At 39.3% G+C, this 19,856-nt stretch overlaps 2 protein-coding genes and 2 non-coding genes across 5 annotated transcripts; 1 reads left to right on the forward strand and 3 right to left on the reverse strand.

Moving 5' to 3' along the window:
* Positions 1-404: 404 nt before the first annotated feature.
* rpl12 (ribosomal protein L12) lies at positions 405-3,323 on the reverse strand. Of its 2 annotated transcripts, none has more exons than XM_026378681.1 (6): positions 3,163-3,323; positions 1,744-1,817; positions 1,331-1,429; positions 1,102-1,183; positions 926-1,012; positions 405-552 (listed from the first exon to the last, which is right to left on the reverse strand). In XM_026378681.1, exons 1-6 carry the CDS (start codon positions 3,197-3,199, stop codon positions 434-436), a joined length of 498 nt encoding a protein of 165 aa, XP_026234466.1. In that variant the 5' UTR covers positions 3,200-3,323; the 3' UTR covers positions 405-433. The 2 variants fall into 2 exon arrangements, with proteins under 2 accessions (XP_026234466.1, XP_026234467.1); XM_026378682.1 differs by lacking the exon at positions 3,163-3,323 and adding an exon at positions 3,050-3,074.
* On the reverse strand, positions 648-775 carry LOC113147665. The gene has a single exon (XR_003297384.1). It is a non-coding gene; the product is annotated as a small nucleolar RNA SNORA65 (small nucleolar RNA).
* On the reverse strand, positions 1,577-1,703 carry LOC113147664. The gene has a single exon (XR_003297383.1). It is a non-coding gene; the product is annotated as a small nucleolar RNA SNORA65 (small nucleolar RNA).
* Positions 3,324-11,747: 8,424 nt separating the features above from the next.
* LOC113174630 (potassium voltage-gated channel subfamily G member 4) lies at positions 11,748-17,893 on the forward strand. Its single transcript, XM_026378709.1, has 3 exons — positions 11,748-11,879; positions 14,312-15,158; positions 16,810-17,893. Exons 2-3 carry the CDS (start codon positions 14,400-14,402, stop codon positions 17,650-17,652), a joined length of 1,602 nt encoding a protein of 533 aa, XP_026234494.1. The 5' UTR covers positions 11,748-11,879; positions 14,312-14,399; the 3' UTR covers positions 17,653-17,893.
* Positions 17,894-19,856: the final 1,963 nt, after the last annotated feature.

Consider the following 19,856-nt stretch of genomic DNA (forward strand, 5'->3'; position numbering starts at 1 on the left):
TCTGGCAAACTGTAATGACCAATTAGATCATATAAAGAGTTTTAAAAATTATACTAAAGTTCGCAGCAGCACAATTTTACCACATTTTATTAAAACTTACTGCATTCTGACGTGACTATCAGGGTGGCTCAGTTAAGACTTAAGTTGATAAATTGGACTACTCAAAATTTTCAAGTGTCATTAGTAAAGATAATTAACTTCTCAGTATATTAGATTGGTGCTAGAACTGCATTAAGTCCTAGTTATGTTAAAAATACACAGGAACACTATTGTGTCTGCTGGGTACCTTGTAACCCTTTTAAAATTAGTTCCTTCTAGTAGATTTAAAGTCATTTATAGTTTTGTAATTGTAATTACTTAAAAGGTTTACTAAAATTGACAAAGAAAAAGCTCAACACAAGATCCTCAGTTTCAACATTTTATTTGTGTCCATTTAGTCAGATGGGCACTCCACTTTGCCACTGTTGATGTCATCGATAACATCGTGAGGAAGACGACCATCGATGGTGCACCCAACAGACTGAGCAGTGCCGAGGATCTCCTTGATGGTTCCTGAGGAAATAAATGTTTGACAATGTGGGAAACATCCTGTAAACCACATTTAGGCAAGAATTGATGCGAGATTATTGTGTTTACAAATTTGGTTCATATGTTCCAGACTTTTCGGCACAGAGTTGTCCATTGGTTTGGGCAGCCCTGTTTCCTAAAGCCGGGTCAATCTGAGCCTCCACTGGATTATACTCAGTCACTCTGTACAGACAGGCATAGTGGCGGGAGGCTAAACTACCACGTAAACAGGGGTTTGTTTTATTTTTTCCCCCCTGTTCTGTTTTTATTGTACAACACTTGGGCCTTGTTTTATAACAAGGACACTTTATTGATCCCTAGGGGAAATTATCTATAGATTAAATTCTTGTAGTCCTACCAGACAGCTCTCTGGCAATGGAGCGGTGCCTCATGACACGAGCAATGCCGACAATCTCGTCGAAAGTGACACTTCCGCTGTGCTTAACTAGAAAAGAAGTTACATGTGGTCAGTCCTTCACTTTAGTTGAAATCATGTTTGAAACACTGACATTGTAGAGAACAGCTGTCACTTACTGTTCTTGACCTTCTTCCTGTCACGAGGAGGCTCCTTCAGAGCCTTGATGATCAGGGCAGATGCAGAGGGAACCACCTCAATCTGGAAAAAGGAAAAGTTATTACTGCACAAGCACGGACATGCATCATATCACTCCAAGCTCCACACTTGGTGATCATTCAACAGGAGGAGAAGGAGTTTGTGATGTCATCAAGTGAGAAGAAGGGATTAATACCGCAGGTTACGTACCGCTGCCTGCCTGTTCTGAATGGTCAGCTTGACAGTGATCCTCAGACCCTTCCAATCACCGGTGGCCTTGGCAATGTCATCACCAACTTTCTTGGGAGACTGAAGAGAAAACACAATCACCATTAAACAGGCTCGGACTGAAACAGACTTGGAGCCAAGATGTTTTCATTTGATGATCCTACAAGTGTTGAATTCTTTTAAGCTTCAACTCTGTCCACCATGTTGGCATAAAGGAGCCATAGGAGCTTGTGTTCCAGACTTTTCGGCACAGAGTTGTCCATTGGTTTGGGCAGCCCTGTTTCCTAAAGCCGGGTCAATCTGAGCCTCCACTGGATTATACTCAGTCACTCTGACAGACAGGCATAGTGGCGGGAGGCTGCTTTTTTGGTGCAGATAAATATTTTAGTACTCACCAGACCCAGAGGTCCAATTTTGGGGGCCAGGGCTGATGTGGCTCCCACTTCTCCTCCTGTGCACCTCATGTACACTGAAAAAAGAAAAGCCACTTATGATTTAAAAGCCAGTTTCACATGTATGGAACCAATTTGAACAGTGTCTGAACAGCGTTAAAAATGCAGTTCTGGCTGAAAACAGTTTCAAAACAATGTAGGTTTTGAAATACACAACAATGCACTTTGACATTTCCAGGAAAGTGAACATTACAGTGACTATAGTATGTGTTTAGTTCAAGTCTCACTGGTAAATATTGTGGCTAACGTTTCCTATATCACCTTAAACTTTCAGCCAGTTTTCATAGTTCTCTGCAGTTTGGATTTACATATGGCTTTTAAACAAAATTATAGTCAATTTTTTATTCTGCAGATTTGGCTTAGCACAAATCCTTCAGCTCAGTGTAGTAACTGACTGTGCCCACTAGAGTGCTTGGACATTTCAGAGTACAGTAGCACAATATCATAAAACCATTTAAAAATATTTCAACTTTAACAGGCAATAACTCACAACAGGGATGTCCATGTTTGCATTTCTGGTGAGGATTTACTGAATCAGAATTGTACTCAAGGCAACAATTTAATACATATTTAATGTGGTTATGACTAGATGATGCATTTTTAAATCATCAAATGCATATACACGATATACCTGAGAACATGTAGCTGATATAACTACATGACAGAGGTTTTTAAAAAATATTTAGCACTATTGAACATAATATGCTGAATCATTACCAGCTCTACATCTAAACTGGTGTAGCATAGCATATTAATGTTAACGTGTTTGGGAGTTCTGAGGAAATGCATTGAGGAAAAAGGACATTCATTACAGATGTGCCATCATAGTTAATGTAACATGTCTGTCAACTAAGGATAATTAAAAACTTTGGATAGTCATAAGCCCAGCAGTTTCATAAACCTCACACCAACTAAGATAACTTTCAGGTCGATCATGACGAGAACAAACGTTTAAGGAACACGTATCACTGCTGGTCCATGCAGCTTTTTCAGATAAATCCACCTGGACGACTGAAAATCTTCACCGACATATGAAGCTAAATCAAAGCTAGCGTTAGCATTACAGCGTTTCATCGTTAGCAACATTAGCTAGCAGGACTGACCCACGTGGGATGCTCGGGAGTAGATCTCAAACAACTCAATATTTACTGTGTACTCGTTAAAAATCTATTTAAGACAAACGCTACAATAATAAGCCCTCGGAAGACATATTTCGGAGTCTTAGCCGCGTTTCGTGTCCCATCTTTACCGTTTCACGCCGTTCAGAGGCCGACAGACACGGAGGCGGCCGCCACCGAACGACTCCATCTTGGCTGTGAACAAGCTTCAGCTTTTATTACCCACTTGACAATGAAAACATACCAACTTTAATCTCGTTGGGGTCGAATTTGGGAGGCATGTTGCTGCTGTGGAGGTTGAGCTCAGTTCAGCTTGGTTGGTGAGGGTGTCGGATGAACCCGGGAGCGGGACGACCGATTACTGTTGCACCTTCACCTCTAAGGGGAGAAAGAAAGGCCGAGACCTGCCCGAGGAGCTATTTATAGGACCGCCAAGTATCGCGAGAGTGTAAGCTTCAGGTCTCGTTGTTACGATTGGGTGGGAGCTGCTCATGAATGGATGTAGTATAAAAAGGTGTATGTTATATTTATTTGCTAAATAATGATTACATCAAAATTATATATGCTGTTAAAAAGTAAATACAAATGAAATATGGAATTAGGCAGAAAGATGCTGTTGAGCTGACCCCTCTGTAGGCAAGCGTCAGAGCTTTGACCCTGAAGCTGCAGATTTAGGAATAGTGGTGTATTATGTTTAAATACAAAATTTGTGTAGTAGTCATAAGTCTTTTGTCAGACGTGTTAATAATTCACCCTTTTACCTAAATTTATGTTTCCCATCCAATGCCACCACATAAGAATACAGACTTGGCATGTATGCATATCCAAAAAACAATGACAAACAAAAACATACCTAGTGTATGTTAATATGTATTAGGCTACAATGATGAGATATTTTACTTGTGTTTAATGGACTCTGAGTTTTGTCTGTGGTAAAAAGTTATTTTTTGAACTAGTTCATGAACTCAGAGGAGGCCAAAGTGCTGCGTGTGGGTGATGAGTGGATGAACATCCTCTGTAGCAGGATAATGGACCTGATGCTGGTTGAGTGCTGCTGTAATATAAAAGTATTATGACAGTATTGTAATGTATATTACAGCAGGTCTTTGTCATGTTTCCAGTTGCTGCTATGTGTTTTATCACGATTGTTGTGCAGTTTCTGAGCAGCTGCATGTAGAAGTGGTGTTTTCCTGTTTGATTCCTGCAGGACTTTTTGACTCAGAACCTCTCTACAGGAATAGCAACAGAACACAAGAGGGAGTAAGTGGGTGAGAAGCAGAGATCATCACTGTTGTGCTGTTTAATATGCATCATGAAAATCTGTGAGAAAAGAGTCAGAATTTCACAACTCGTATCATAAAAGATGATCTTTATCTGTAATTTCAGAAACTCCTCAACATTAATGGGAATGCAACAGCTGAATAATCTTTTCTGATCAGATGTGATCTCATGTTTGTCGAGGTGCTTTTTTAGCCTTAGCAAAATAGATTGTACAGCTTTTGTTTTTACTTTTCTGTCCTGCTGAAAACCTAATCGTTTCTATTAAACACTGTTTTAAAAACATATAATTTCAGTTCATCTGATAAATAGTTGACTGACAGTGGTAGCAGATCTCTGAGAATATTATAGATAACTTACTCTTTTCTAATTTCTATGGATGCTACGACCAACAACTGGGTTTCTAACATGTATTTCTCACACAATAATGTCATGTTACCCAACATGAGCATGAGTCGGTCTAGTTTCATTCCTGCAGAGGAGGGAGATGCACTTACATTACCATTCTCTTGTTTTTCTCTGTGTGTGTGTGTATGTGTGTACAGTATAAATGTACATTGTGAGGACCAGTATGAGATTAAGATGCGGGAGTGGTGAGGTTTTGGCATCTTGGTCCTCACTTTCTGACAAACCTACAGAGCTCTGTTTGTGGGTTCAAGACTTGGGTTAGGATTAGTGTAAGGGTCGTGTGTAAGGGCATTTAGCTGTGATTGTTAAGGGTTTGTAGGGAGACGAGAAATGTGTTATGTCAGTTTGTGAATGTCCTCACAAAGATAGCTGCATAGACATGTTTTTGTGTGAGTGTGTTTGTGTGTGAGAGTGTGAGTACAGGCAGGATTTGTGCCAGCTATTATTTCTGCATAAACAACCTGTGAGCCTGAAGCAGAATTAGTAAGCCAATGCTAACACAGTGCACACACACACACACACACACACACACACACACACACACACACACACACACACACACACACACACACACACACACACACACACACACACACACACACACACACAGCTTGGACAGCTCATTTGTTAAACTCAGGGGATTTATTTGATTTCTGCAGAGCTCTCCTCCATCTTTTCCTCCTACTTGACCTTTTCCTTGTGTTTTCCAATCAGCAGCTCTTCTCTTCTTGTTCTTTGGTCCAATTTCTTTGTTTTGCAATTTTCTCAATTGATTTTTTTTTTTTTTCAAGCCTGTTCCTCTTTTAAGTCTTATAAGTGGATTGTGAAGGTGGGAATGAAAATATCTTTGAATTCCTGCTTCTCAAGTTCATCAATAGTTACAAAACGTAATCAGCTTCTTTGGGCTTGTTTATCTCTGATTAAGTTTGCGAGGAGGAAGTCAGCTTGTCAACTCATTTAGTGTGCAATTCATTCATTCAGTTGCACTTCAGTATATACCCCTGTTCACATAGTTCAGAGTCCTCATTTCAGTAGTATGTTCAGTCTGATTTTCAAGCTGTCATGTTCACTGCAGAACTCACTTCAAGCACTAACACAAGGTTAATGGCTCAGCAAGCTATTATTTACAACAGTGTTGATTCTCTTTTGCTCTATTTAATTATTCTTTCAATGAAGAAACAACATACTGTGAATCAAGGTTGGACTGGCGACAAAAAGCGGCCAATGAATTTAATGTTCAGCATCACTCATCAAATTAAAATGGTCACATATAGCTTGTCAGCAAATCATTACCGAACCTAACAATTATTGTTATTTAATGTGTATTTGTGTACAGTTTAAGATAACCAAATACATGAACAATTTAAAAATACTGAAAAGAATGGTAAATCTGTTTTTGTTTGCATCTTTGAAAAGATTTCATTTTAGCACTTTGGGCTCCAGAGTAAGATGAAAGATTACACTTTAGAAATTATAGCATAACTGTGATCTACATCTTAGCTTACAGAGGGTAAAAAAGAGAGTTAGATAAAAACATGAATGCCCCACACACACACACACACACACACACACACACAAACACACAATGCAGTGTTGATCTTCCTGTTTGCCACACTGATGGACGGTTCCCTGTTGACTTGTGCTTGTTCAGGTAGAAAATGTCAACATGTCGCTGCTGGTTTTTCAGAAACAAAAACTGTCTGTTGAGGTTTCATTACTCACTGTGTGAACCTTCTCTCTATGATACTTATATCATTACCATCTTTTATTTTTGCCCATGTACAGATTGTTTATGGGCTTCTCACACAGTATCTGCACACACACTTAACATGAGGCCAGAAAATACACTGCTTTATTTATTTATGGGTAAAGTAAGCTTGGTCTTAACTTGTGCAAAACAGCAAAAACCCATGCAACATGTTCATGGGTTTTTGCCAAGTCCTTGTCCTTACAGGCACCAAAAGGAGAGCAAAAATATGGACTTTTTAAAGACAGCAACAAAGCTGAGACACTAAGACAGATGGTTTACCCCGGTACAACTCATAAACAGGGAGAGTTTGGAAAAACTGAAAAGCTGTACATCCTGTACAGGCTGTCTAACTACTACTTCTACCACTTGAGAAGTCTCAATGTTAAAACGAGTACACCCAGCTTGAAATTATACATACAGTTTATTAATAACGAGTACACCCAGCTTAAAATTATACATACTGTTTATTAATGACTGGAGGAAATGCAAACAGAGCATTGACACTGACCAGACTCTAACCAAAAACTGCATTATTCTCTAAAACACTGTCCTTGTTCTGTGTCTCTCTGAGCATGACTCAGCTCCATTTATCTCTGACAGCTCGAGGAAATTTCAAATCACTGCTGTCCTGGAAGATTGCAGTTATCCCCCAGTGTATCTCTTCCCCAAAGATATTGTCCAGCATTGTGGTTTACAACAGTAAAGCTCTAATGGCCATCTAATGCTTTAAAAAGACTGTCCCTTTTTTCCAGATTCTGTTTGTGGTTTCCACTTCATGTGTAGCTAGGATCCACAAATGTGATTGTCACATTACAAGATAAAGTAAGTGCTACTGTAATACCTGAGTTGTAGACTTTTGGCATGTGATGTCAAATAGATATATAACCTTCAGCTGTCCCATGTGATTTGTGTTAAGATGGTATGCGACATGTGATGGTATGCATGAAGCAACACAGACATTGTACCTGCCTGTTAAATTAAAACGTAATTGTACTTGAGATATCTATCACTGACATTTACACTGCCACCTCAGTACAATGGCAGTGAATAGAAGCTTTTTTGGAGGGGTTTATAAATTTTTCATTGCTACTGTGTGGTGGCAGGAAACTCAGAGACAGATACAACATGGACAAATAAAACCAAACTAAAACCAAAATAAAACCGTACCACCAACGTGAGCGAAAGCAACTAACAAGATATGCTATGTTTTATAATTTGATTGAACGTTAAAACACATTTATCAAACAGACTCCGTGGCTTTGTTTCCAGTAGGATACATCGTGTCAAACACAATGTCCGGGATCTGTCAAGAAACTTGTAAGCTGAGTTGAAGGCCTGACAGGGAAGCTCATCAATAACTGTAAAAGGATACCTGGCCTACATAATCTGATTCCTTTCTGAGGGCTTCCTCCATCTACGCTCCACAGACTTCCCCTCTTTCTTGATTTCATTATGAGAAACAGGAGACAGAGAAGAACAGCACAAACAAAGCCTGAATGCGTAATGAAGCAAAGCATCTACCAGCATGCTGCATTAATGAAATACAGTACACCGGCACCTAAATGCAGGGGCGGCCATGGAAAGTCGACTTTGGGAGACCTGATAACGTTAGGATTTGAGTCAGGAGTTAATTAACAAGTGAGGACTGTTTGTTCCGAATCAAGGGTGAGTTATCAGTTGCCCTGCTGCACAGGTCCCCTGAGGATTCAGCACAAATTGAGAGTGCAGAGCAATTCCCCAGGAGTTAGGTTTAATTTCTTATGTCAGAGAGATTCCACTGAACCATGTTAACCCCCAGCTCCATCAGGAAATTAAGTTGCAAAAGAGCTTTAACATATCCTACTATAGTGGTCTACTGGACTGTTGATATCAAATGTTTAAAATTGACGTCCTTCAAATAAAACCTATCCTCTAGTGAAGACATGACAAAGGTCCTGGAAAACATCAGTGTCCTCTGATGTCCTTGGAATTCCTCAGGTGTAAGTGGTATCTCATCAATCTTAAACTGTGTAACTGTAACTGGTGCATTTTTCTGCAGGTCATTAGAAAGCATAGGCATTTATTCCCATTCATCTGTAGCAATGATTTCTGCAGCTCTACATCACTTTTCCGTGTCCCTGGAGATTGTACAACCACTTGAAGATTTTTGTTCAGACTGCAACACAAGCTCCTTGCCTAGCAGGTGACACTTGAAGTAGTTCATAACTGCATGTGACTGTAGTTGTGGCATATTTCCTTTACTCCTTTGTCAAAGCCCTGGGGCACGATGTGCGAGAACCAGAGCAGACATCAAATTTAATTTAAGCTGTTTAAATCCTGACTACGAGCTTCAGTTAAACTGTCTGCCATTCTCTGCGAGCTGATGAAGAGGAACAATTTCAGCAAAACGTTTCACAAACCTCCTGCAATAAAAGGAAGGGCCTCTTCGGCACCAGCCTCTGACGCACTGCCTCAGCCTTAGCACAATCAGCGTCAACACTCCTTCTTGAACCTGTTATATGACCCAAGTAGTGCAGCTGAGTAGCAAACAAATGGTGGAGAACATGATGCCTTATCTGGTCAGTATGGCGGTTCTTGCTATTGAATGTATTTGGTCAGTCACACAGACCAAAGTTTAGAAAGCTGAATTAAAAAAGCCCTGATGTGTAATAAACACAGCTTTAGGTTTATTCTTCTCTGACTAAGTCAAGGGTGAGAAACAGATTGGTAATAGCTAAGCACATTTCATGAGGTCAGATCATTAAGTCTGCAATAACCAAAATAAAGTTTCACGATGCTGTACAAAACTGATGCTCACCTGGGGCTAAGGTGGAGCGCAACTTCTATATCTTTATTTTTGGTTTCAAATCTGCACTTGAAGTAATTTCATTTCTACAACTTCTATCTTGTCCCATTTTGCAGTGAGGGTGCCAACAGTCATGACCGATGTTTCTTGCCTGGTTGTGCCCCAACATGCTCTCTAGTTTGCCTTCCCTCTGCCTTCCTCCAGCTCAGGGATTATCAGATAATCCCTGAAATTCATCAGCCCAAGAGGTCAGAGGCCATTGGATTCCAATCCTACAACATCACTCTTCTCTTAGATTAACGTTATTGTTTTGATTTGTGGTGTTAAAGAGGAACACTAACATGGTTCAGCAGCAGATGGTTTCCACATTAGGGTATTATTTCAAAGTGTTTACTCACCTGAGAGATGTAGATGGCAGACAGACAGGTACGTTTATCATGTTTTACAGTCTTTACAGAATTAGCTTTACGTATCACTTTTATGTCATTCATGTCGTCTAACTGAACGTGTCAATCCCAGACTTTATTCTACTTATTACACATGACTTCCATGACTCTTCAAACACTTGTTGATAAAAAAGAAAAAGTGTCGTGACTGACATCCATAGCTGAAGCAGAGTTTTCACGCATAAGCACTGTGAGATTCAATTTGTTGCCATAACAATTTCATCATCATTAGCGGACAAACCTCACACAAACATCAAAACACTGTGAACCACTTTGAAAGCCACAACATACAGTATGAACAGGAAATAAATGCTCAAATGAAGCCTCGTTTAAAAACTTTGATCAAACATTTACACTATGGTCACACTACAACAAACTGAACAGTGTACATGTCATCACACACATCACGCTAGAGTTCTGGTTATTATTTGTGAACCAAATCAAGCCACCTGCTTTATGCAAAGCACAACAGCGTGTGTGTGTGTGTGTGTGTGTGTGTGTGTGTGTGTGTGTGTGTGTGTGTGTGTGTGTGTGTGTGTGTGTGCACGCGCATGATACAGACAGAGGCTCTGTGTTTTACCTTCTGTCCTTTTTATTAATCCTCTGTTTGGATAACTACCTGAACAAACTTTGTCAGTCAGGCTTTAGTTGCATTAAAATAAAAGCTTTTCAGTCGACTCCAGTTTATTATAAAGAGTCATGATCAAGTCAAGCAGCTCTACACTGTAAAAACCACGTTTAGTCTCTTTACTGTATCATCTTGGCTAATGTTAATATTTTTGTAACAAATGTTGTTGCTGAATCTGAAGGTTGATATCTGGCTCATAGATTTTCTTTTAGTTTGTTCTCAACATTATCAGGATTTTTCTGCTATGGCTGTTTTGCCTTGAAGGTGATAAACAGAAGTAAACAGAATCGTATTGATGCTAAGTTGAAGGTGAATCTCCAGAGACCCTCTGAAAAGCGTTTTCTAACATTTGTGTTTGTATTTGTGAAAAACACCCCACCTTCAGTGTGGATCTGCACAATTCAATATGAGACACAACCCTCAGTTTGTTGGTAGATGAAGTCAGACCGGTCTAAAGCACAGACACCTTAATGCAGACTCACTGTTACATGATCGTACCACACACTGCACACATCTCATTTACTGAAATACTGCATCTTCTTGAAGTACTCTATTTTTTTGAGTGTTTCCATTGTACCATACTTCATCACATACCTTTGAGAAGAAAATAGTTGTACTTGTTTTTATTTGATAATTGTATTTGTTACTTAAAAAGGAATCTGAAAATGAAATAAACAACATTTCATAACATTAACATTTCCCCGCGGATGACACATACACCAAATTCAATCAGTAGTCTCTCCTGTGTGAATAATAATAACAGGCCTTTCCAAAAAGGGTGAAACACGTTGGGTGATCTTCTCAAAATGATGGCCACAATTTGAGCAATCAGAACAGATGCTGCTACGGTGGAAAGGGTTAAAGGGAAGGGTCACTGCAAATCAGTACAAAGTTGTCGTGATGAAACATGTAGCAAGTAGCAGATTAAATGTGTGAATGAAAAATGACATTCAAAGACCTTCTAGCTCTCTTCTCTTAGGAAGCAGACACCCTGCTGCTGCATCTGACCACCTCCCTCAAAGCTTTCCACACATGACCTCTGTCTTAACTGAGGTAAATGGGAATATTCCCTCCACACTGTTGAGTGGAGCTGCCTGATTGTCTTTTTTACAGTGTAGAAGAGGAGAGAGCTGGGAGGTGGGAGGGGAGGAGGGTGAGAGGAGGAGGTGGTGGAGGAGGAGAATGGTCTTTCTGTCATGCACGGATGAAAACACAACCGCAGGTTCCAGGAGGGCACCGGCGTTAGATAACCGCAGTTTATTCTCTGCTCGGAAGCGGCGGGGACCGATGGACGCGGAGCGACGAGCTGAGGACGGAGAAAGCATATTAATCTAATTCCCTCCAACTCAACAAAGCTGCCCGAGAGGCGACGTCTGCAGCAGACCGGTGATGCTGCACAGACACCCAGCGACCCTGCAAACTTCAGAGTGGATTTAGAAACTGTAATAACGATCTGCCCGCTGCTGTTCGTCAGGCTGACATCTGAGCATCTGTGTCTGCCGCCGCAAGTTGCTGTTCACGTCAATAATAAGCGCAATTATGCGGACGGTTTGGCTCGAGTCTTAATTAGAGAGAAGCATCTTCATTACAGCAGCAGCTGAGAAAATGCACAGGGCAAAAAACAGAGATATTAAAGAGCTGTGGAAGCCCACCTGCGCCCTTTAAGGTGAGGGACTATTGTGTTTTTGATCTAGAACTTTTTTCTTTATTTTGATTTATTATTTATTTACATGAAAATTGATGGTTTACGTGCAGAACAGACTGAACTGTACTGTAGAGCTCAAATCAGCACAATATATTCTCATTGTCCTATTTATTTTAACCAGGTAGAAGTCATGTTGAGATTAAAATCTAATTTTCCAGACAGACAGGGCAGCATACACAAGCCAGGACAAAATAATATACTACAAAAGATACGCACTACAAAGGGGACTACGTGCCATCCAGTTTATTGACTGATCATTTTCGTTTGCAGTGAATTCAAGTTTGACAATTTAAAGGTTTTATTTTACTCTTCTTTGCTGATGGTCGTTCCAACAAGGCGTAACATGATTTAGGTTGATGCACAAATGATGTTTACAATACTTTTAAATCCAACCAGGTAAAAGACAAAAGGTTACTGTTTTGTGAGTATGCATGCATTGCATTGTGTAGCTTCTTGAGGTGGTGTCTATTGTGGTGTAGTCTGCAACTACAGACCAGATGACCAGAAGTGACTTGTAACTATAGCTGTCTGAAAAATGTAGTGGAGTAGATGTAATAATGTTGCCTGTAAGATATAATGTAAATAATGTATCATAAAATGAAACAGAAATACAAGTAAAGTGCCTTAAATTTCTACTAAAGCTGAGTAAACATACTTCCATCATTGTACAATCAGCATTTCATCAGGCAGCAGGAACATGGAAGAACAATATTTGACAAAATATTTTTTTTTCAAAATGACATTAATATTTTTACATTTAAATAAAAGAATATGTTCTGATCAGTGAATCATTTGTTCTATATAGTCTTTAATAATTTGTAAAGAGGAGTTACTGACCCAAACATTAAAGTTAAAAAATGTAAATTGAAATGAAATGTAGCTTTGTCACTACTTACAGAAATTATAATGATAGTATATCGGTAAATTTTCAGGTGTTTTCATGTGTATTTTTTTCCAAAGTTTCTAAAAAACTAAAAATAACAGAAGACAGATGACATTTTAACCTCTGTCTCATTTACAACATGATGCCTCACCACAACCAATGAGAGTGAGGTTACACAGCAGTCGTGTGACTATCATCAGAGTCACATGAATCAAGGCGTGAATTGGTGTAAAGACACAGCAGTGCCAGGTCTAAAAGTGGAGTGCAAAGATTTTTTTCTCAATTAATTTTCTACTTTATTGGGTGATTACAAGAGCACATGGAAAATGGCATTTAGGCACACATGAAAGTATGCAACTCAAGACAGTCAAACAAGTTTAAAAGTGGATCTGGTTGTATATATATTAGTTACATTATAAGTCATTAAATTAATGGATGATTCAATGGAAAACATTTTAATTAGTAAGTAAATAATTAATAAGACAGTTTTATACTTTGCTATGTTAGTCTGTCTTATTGCCTGCTGGCCAAACATGGTACTGAAAAAACAACTTGCTCATGAGGCTGTAATACACTAAGTCAGTCAGCCACTTTGATTTGCTATTCACCTGAACAAATCAGTGACAAATAGACCCCAGCAAGCTAGAACTACAAACAAGGAATCACTCTCAACACATCTAGACACTCCCTCATGAGCTGCTTGTCCCAGTCAGATAGTCCGGAGATTGCCCACTAGCAAAAAGGCCAAGTGTATCGTCAAAGTGTGATCTCCACTGTGTCACATCTCCCACAAGCTCTATACAGGCACCATCGCCTCTTTGTTGAAGGCGAGCTTTTACTCATGTGAGAACGTGGCAGACTCAGACAGTCTCCTGCTGTGTGCTACATGTGTGAAAACACAACTCCACACAACGTTTGGACCTGATTCTCCTGACATTGTCTGGAGTTCATTTGAGAAAACCTGTGCAGTATTATGACTTTATCACAAAGGTTTAGAGAGAAAATAAAACTCTTTAGCGAATGTACTGAATTAGAAACTTTAAATATAATACATATTTAATATATGTATTATATTTATATATATATAATAAATACATCTTGGACTCTACTTTTGAATTCTTAATATTCTACAATGATAACCAAAGAAATGTTTATTTGTCAAATATCATAATACATTAAATATATTTGACCCTGTTGGCAGGACAAGTTAAGAAATCTAAAGATGTGTTTGACTCCTTTGATATTTTATAATAAACAGTCCAATGACATGAAATAAGTGTCAGCGATTCAGTTTTCAGGAGAGTAAAAGGGCCTCACACCATCAAGATCAACAGGTAGGTAGAATTTGGTGTCATCTGTATAACAACAGAGTCAGTGGTGCTTTTAATAACCCCAGAGGCTGAGGTTACCTAGCTACATATTAGACCTCCAAACATTATAATCTGTTAAACTCTGACATTATTGGTTCCCTTGCTAAACATTTTTTCACTGTTTTGTATTTGTATTGCAGTTCATTGCCATATCTCTGGACCTCCTCATAACCTTCGGTCAGCTGGTACCAATACCTCTTCCATTCTAATAAACATCCTGCAGCCAGTATGCCCATCATCAGCAATGCCAACCATGACTTCAGCACCTACTCCATCAGCAGTGATGACAGCAGCCTCGACCGCTTCTTCACTGAGATCCCAGAGACTGAGACTATCAAGGGTGTGTACTTTCAGCGTGCCCAGCTGCTTCGTGACCCCAAAGCCTCATATGTGGTTGACCACACCCTGCAGGTGCTCATCAATGTTGGGGGAAACCGCTACACCTTCCCCTGGAGCACCTTAGAGCAATTTCCTCAGAGCCGACTGGGACGCCTTCGCTTCTGCACTACCCCTGAAGAGATTGCACGACTCTGTGATGACTATGATGAGACATGCAAGGAGTATTTCTTTGACCGAAACCCTACAGCCTTCAGGGTCATCCTTAATTTCCTAGCTGCAGGAAAACTGCGTCTGCTTCGGGAACTGTGTGCGGTGTCACTGCATGATGAGCTTGACTACTGGGGTGTGGACCCAGGACATATGGAGCGTTGTTGCCGCCGTCGAATGATCACCCGTGTGGAAGAAGTGGCCGAGCGAGAACGCAAGGAAGAGGAGTGGAGGCATAAACGGATGATGCTGAAGAAAAGCAACACAGAGGTTGAAAAGGGCTCTCACAGATTGATCTGGATGCTGCGAGAAGTGGTTGAAAACCCTCACTCCGGGCTGGCCGGGAAGATGTTTGCTTGCCTCTCTGTCATCATGGTGCTGGTCACTGTAGTCAGCCTGTGCATCAGCACCATGCCAGAACTCAGAAATGAAGAAAACAAGGTGAGTATGATCAGCAAACCTAAACATACACCATGCACATCTTGAGATGGATGTCTGATATTAATATTCAGAACAGCAGTGAAAAATGAATGTATTACTGTGTTTATAGTATGCCAGAAAAAAGTAATGTAATAGCATTTAATATGTAAATTAACTTGTTACACTGATTAGATTTCCTAAAGAAATTTATGATCAGACCTTCTGCACTGTTCAGTGGTTTCTGTCCCGTTGTAATTACAGATATGTATGTCTGTACTTACCAATACCTCAATCAACTCAGTCATGGATTTGCCTCTGCAGTCAAGTTGTGATGTTTAGTCCCTGAAAATTATATTTGTTAAAGGCTCCTAAAAATATTAAGAATGAATAAACATCATTAGAGTAAAACTTACCAAAATACATGAAGCCATCCACATGATATACTAAATTTGATCTCTGTTCCAGGGCAATAGTTAATTTTTTAGTAAATCTGTAAATGTCAAAGGGATTTGGAATAAAGCTTTTTATTACCCTTTGAACAGAATCTGGAAGTTCTGGTTTCACCTCATCTCTCTATAAAAGCAGCACAGAGCATTAAAAATTGACATTAGCTCTGATATATCTCTTCGGGCCTATGTTACATCTTCTCCTTGGTTGTGGATGTGAATAGGATTTTTCTAAAGTAACCTAACATTTAACCAGTATATAAACCAAGTTATTTAGAATGCTAACAAGAACGTAACTCTTGGCTTTCAAAGTTTTTTTAGGTTACAACTGCAGATGATAGTCAGTCATGCTAATTTATGTAGTTTATGTTAGAACAAACATAACAAATGTTTCATTTGTGCTCTTTTTCTAGTGCTCGGTCAATTTCGAGGCATTTGAATTGTTGCAGTAATCTATCAATATGTTGGTATATTGGAAGGTTTAGACCAGGTTTGCTTTCATTATTAAATATTATTCCCATGACAATGTTGATTATAACCTATGTCCAAGAATTTTATTTCTTCTGGTAACACAACAGAAGAACCCAAGGTTAAATGTATTCAGTGTTTTTTCTCAGTAAACATAAAGGAGCCGATGTGCAGTTAGAGAAGTTAAGGTTGTTTTAGCTATTTTCTGTTACTCTAGTAGCATATTTTTAACAACCATTCCTCATGTGAAGGTCTTTCTCTTCTCTGTTATTCATCATCGAGCTTTCAAAGTCACACTGAAATAGGAATGGATTTTTTTCTACATTGTGACTGATTCTTCACATTACAACAGACCAGTTTATACCAATGCAGCTCCAAAGAAATGTTATAGTAACTTGTGTGTTCGACATCAGAATCAATCTACTGTGAATGTTGTGTTTCTTATAAGAATGTTTTTTCCAGACACACTGAAAGCATTGAAAGGATTTTATAAAAATATAGACGGGTGTGACAGTAAATACAATAATATGTTGCGTGAAAGTGTTTTTTATGTCATATAAAACAATAAACACAATATAGTGCACTTCACTGTTGAAAATCTGTAGTATTTTCAAAGGCACTGTCACGGTATGATGCATTAAAAATAAATAAGTACTGAAATTGTGCGGTATTGTACTTTAATAATGCTTTATATATTATATTTGTGGAATGACAGTTTAAAGATGTATATTTTCAACTCTGTGTATTTGTGGCTGCAGGGTGAGTGCTCCCAGAGGTGTCACAGCATGTTTGTGGTGGAGTCCATCTGTGTGGCCTGGTTCACCTTGGAGTTTGTGCTGCGATTTGTCAATGCACAGAGCAAGCTGGCCTTCGCCCGCGGGCCCCTCAACATCATCGATGCCATCGCCATCCTGCCCTACTATGTGTCCCTGGTGGTCGACGTCAGAGATGAGTCACAAGAGGAAGTCATCATGGGTGCCGGCAGAGGCTATCTGGACAAACTCAGTCTGATCCTGCGCCTGCTGCGGGCCCTTCGGATCCTGTATGTGATGCGGCTGGCTCGCCACTCTCTGGGTCTGCAGACGTTAGGGCTGACCATGCAGCGCAGCATGAGAGAATTTGGCCTGCTGCTGCTGTTCGTCTGCGTGGCCGTGACCCTCTTCTCACCTCTGGTGCATCTAGCGGAGAGTGAACTAGCCCCGTTTGCTGCCACACAACCGCACCACAGCTTCAGCAGCATCCCAGCCTCTTACTGGTGGGCCATCATCTCTATGACCACTGTGGGCTATGGCGACATGGTGCCACGCAGCATCCCTGGACAAATAGTGGCAATGACGAGCATCCTGAGTGGCATCCTCATCATGGCGTTCCCCGCCACCTCCATCTTCCACACCTTCTCCCGCTCCTATCAGGAGCTTAAGCAGGAGTATGAGCGGCTGTGGAAGGAGGAGAGAGACGAGGAAATTGCCGCCGAGTCAGAGAAGAGTTGGTCCAAGGTTGATTTGTCACCAGATGAGCTTGTTTCTGTGTCCAAAGAAGAAAACAACAGGCTGATGTCAAGCGAGAGACGTCAATCCACACTTCCAGCTACAGCTTTCTAATAGACCAGAGCAGCCATATACATTTATTAAAAATAGTTATAGGACATGCTGACACTTTAATACATTCCACATCTTATATATACTGTAGGTACAAATACATTTAAACTCCAAAGATTCATTATATGGTGGCACTACGATACACTTTTACACAAGTTTTTGTCTATTCATGCTTTGGAATAAGGCTTTAATACATTGAGCTTTCAAAAAACCTCCAGCACTTATCTGGTTATGTGACACATTTTTTCTTTTTTTGGGGAGGTGACAGGGCATTACAAGTAAAAAAATAAATCAAAACACATGATAAATAGTAATATAAAGATTTCTTACCAAAATTAAACATTACTTTATTTTTAAATTTTGATTTAACAGCAGTTTGAAACTTTCTCTGGTTGTAAATGTACGGCCTGTTTCTGCTCTGCTCATAGTATATGGTCAGAAGTGCTTTATTATAACTTTAACCACATCCACTTTAGGGATTACACACAGAATATGGAAAGCCATACCAGTAAATAAATACAAAAAAGTCAGAGGGAAAGCAGAAGTTTAGTGACGATCAGAAAAGTCACAAAGCACAAGAATCTTTCGTGTTTCTGCAAGTAGATTTTTTAATGGAAATCAATGATTACTTGGAATTTATTAAAATAATTTATAAACATACTGTATCATGTGACCGATTCATAGCAGTGTTTAAGACCTTGTTTAATGTGCAGATTGAGGTCATCTTTCACATGAATGTCTTCTAGTTTTCTTGTCTTGTTGTCTGTCAAACCTGCTGACATTTTAAAAAATAAAAACAACTATTTTACTGTTTTGCCTTTAAACCTTTGATTATTGTTTTGAAAATATGCAACATCAAGTGGGCTGCTGTATAAATGCAGCCTGAATCAAAGTGAAAGTTGATTGTCATACTTTACCCAGAATTACCTTCACACCAGAACAGCACTGCAATGAAAGATTCACTAGAAATTGATTACAGCTGCCAAGATTTCTGAATGAAGCTGCCTAAACAAACAGCCTAAAGAAAAACAACTCAAAAAAACCCCATAGGACATCAGTTCTGTCTTTCTAAATACTTTTTATGGGTTTTTTATGCTGGTCCAGGTGTCAGTAAATAGTATTTTATACATTTTCCCTGCCTTCTTTAAACAATAGGTTAAGTGCACGTCCGAACACTGAACTTTTTTCTCTGTAATCAGTCTTTCTGATTTACATCCTAACTTAGCGATCTGAATGATTTGATTAAGGATCGAACATGAAATCTACTGTTCTCTTTCAATGCAAAAAGTAAATATCAACTTCAATTATCTTTCTTATGCATGACATTGGAAGTGCAATAAGGTGTCTCTTAAAGATCAATATGGATAGGAGAACTGATTTCAGCAACTATGTGATTGTTCACATAAATATGTGGTTGTGGATTAGTTAGTGCTGAGGTCATTTGATTTGTTCCTTTTACCTGCACTTACTCATCATTACTAATACTGATTAATGTACCAGTACTTGTACATAATATTTATAATCAGCTGTATTTTGAGACACACTGTAAGTCTAAAAAGGATAGAGTGGAATTTACATGAGGATAAATACATTTCATGCCGGGTCTGGTTCTCCAACATGTTGGTAACAATTAATTGTGACAGTACAGGTGTAACCGTAAATGAACTCCAACTCCAGAAGTATTATAATAACATTAGAATTAGTTTCCTCAATGGAAGCATATTAACCATAAGAGAACGCTGTAAAATAAAGTTACACATTTAACAAACCTTGAAAATAAATCTTAGTAAGAACACATCCTCTCTAGAGCAAATAATATAAACGACAGATCCAGTTTGAGGAACTTGTTATGTGTGTTGATACATTTGAAACCCAGTAAACCAACCTCACACCGACATCTGTTGTTATCAACTGTGGTTGGTGTTTGAAGACACAGATGGAGCATTTTGAGGAGTCTCTTTCTCGCTCTGCAGAACGTCTTCAAACACTGTTGTTGGCACAATTATGTCCACTCATCTACATACAATGGAAACATTGAAAAGTCTGACAGTCACTTGTTCTGGTCCTCCACCAGCTCTTGTTTTCATCCAACCTGCACTGCCTGCTGTCCTCACACAGGAGACTGGAACTCAAACTGCTTCAGACATCAACATAGGATGTTTAAAATGAGGAAGAAAGATACATGATGGATTTGAGATGTCCATCAA

Source organism: Anabas testudineus, chromosome 3 (assembly GCF_900324465.2).
Source record: "Anabas testudineus chromosome 3, fAnaTes1.2, whole genome shotgun sequence".
Classification (NCBI taxonomy): Eukaryota; Metazoa; Chordata; class Actinopteri; order Anabantiformes; family Anabantidae; genus Anabas; species Anabas testudineus.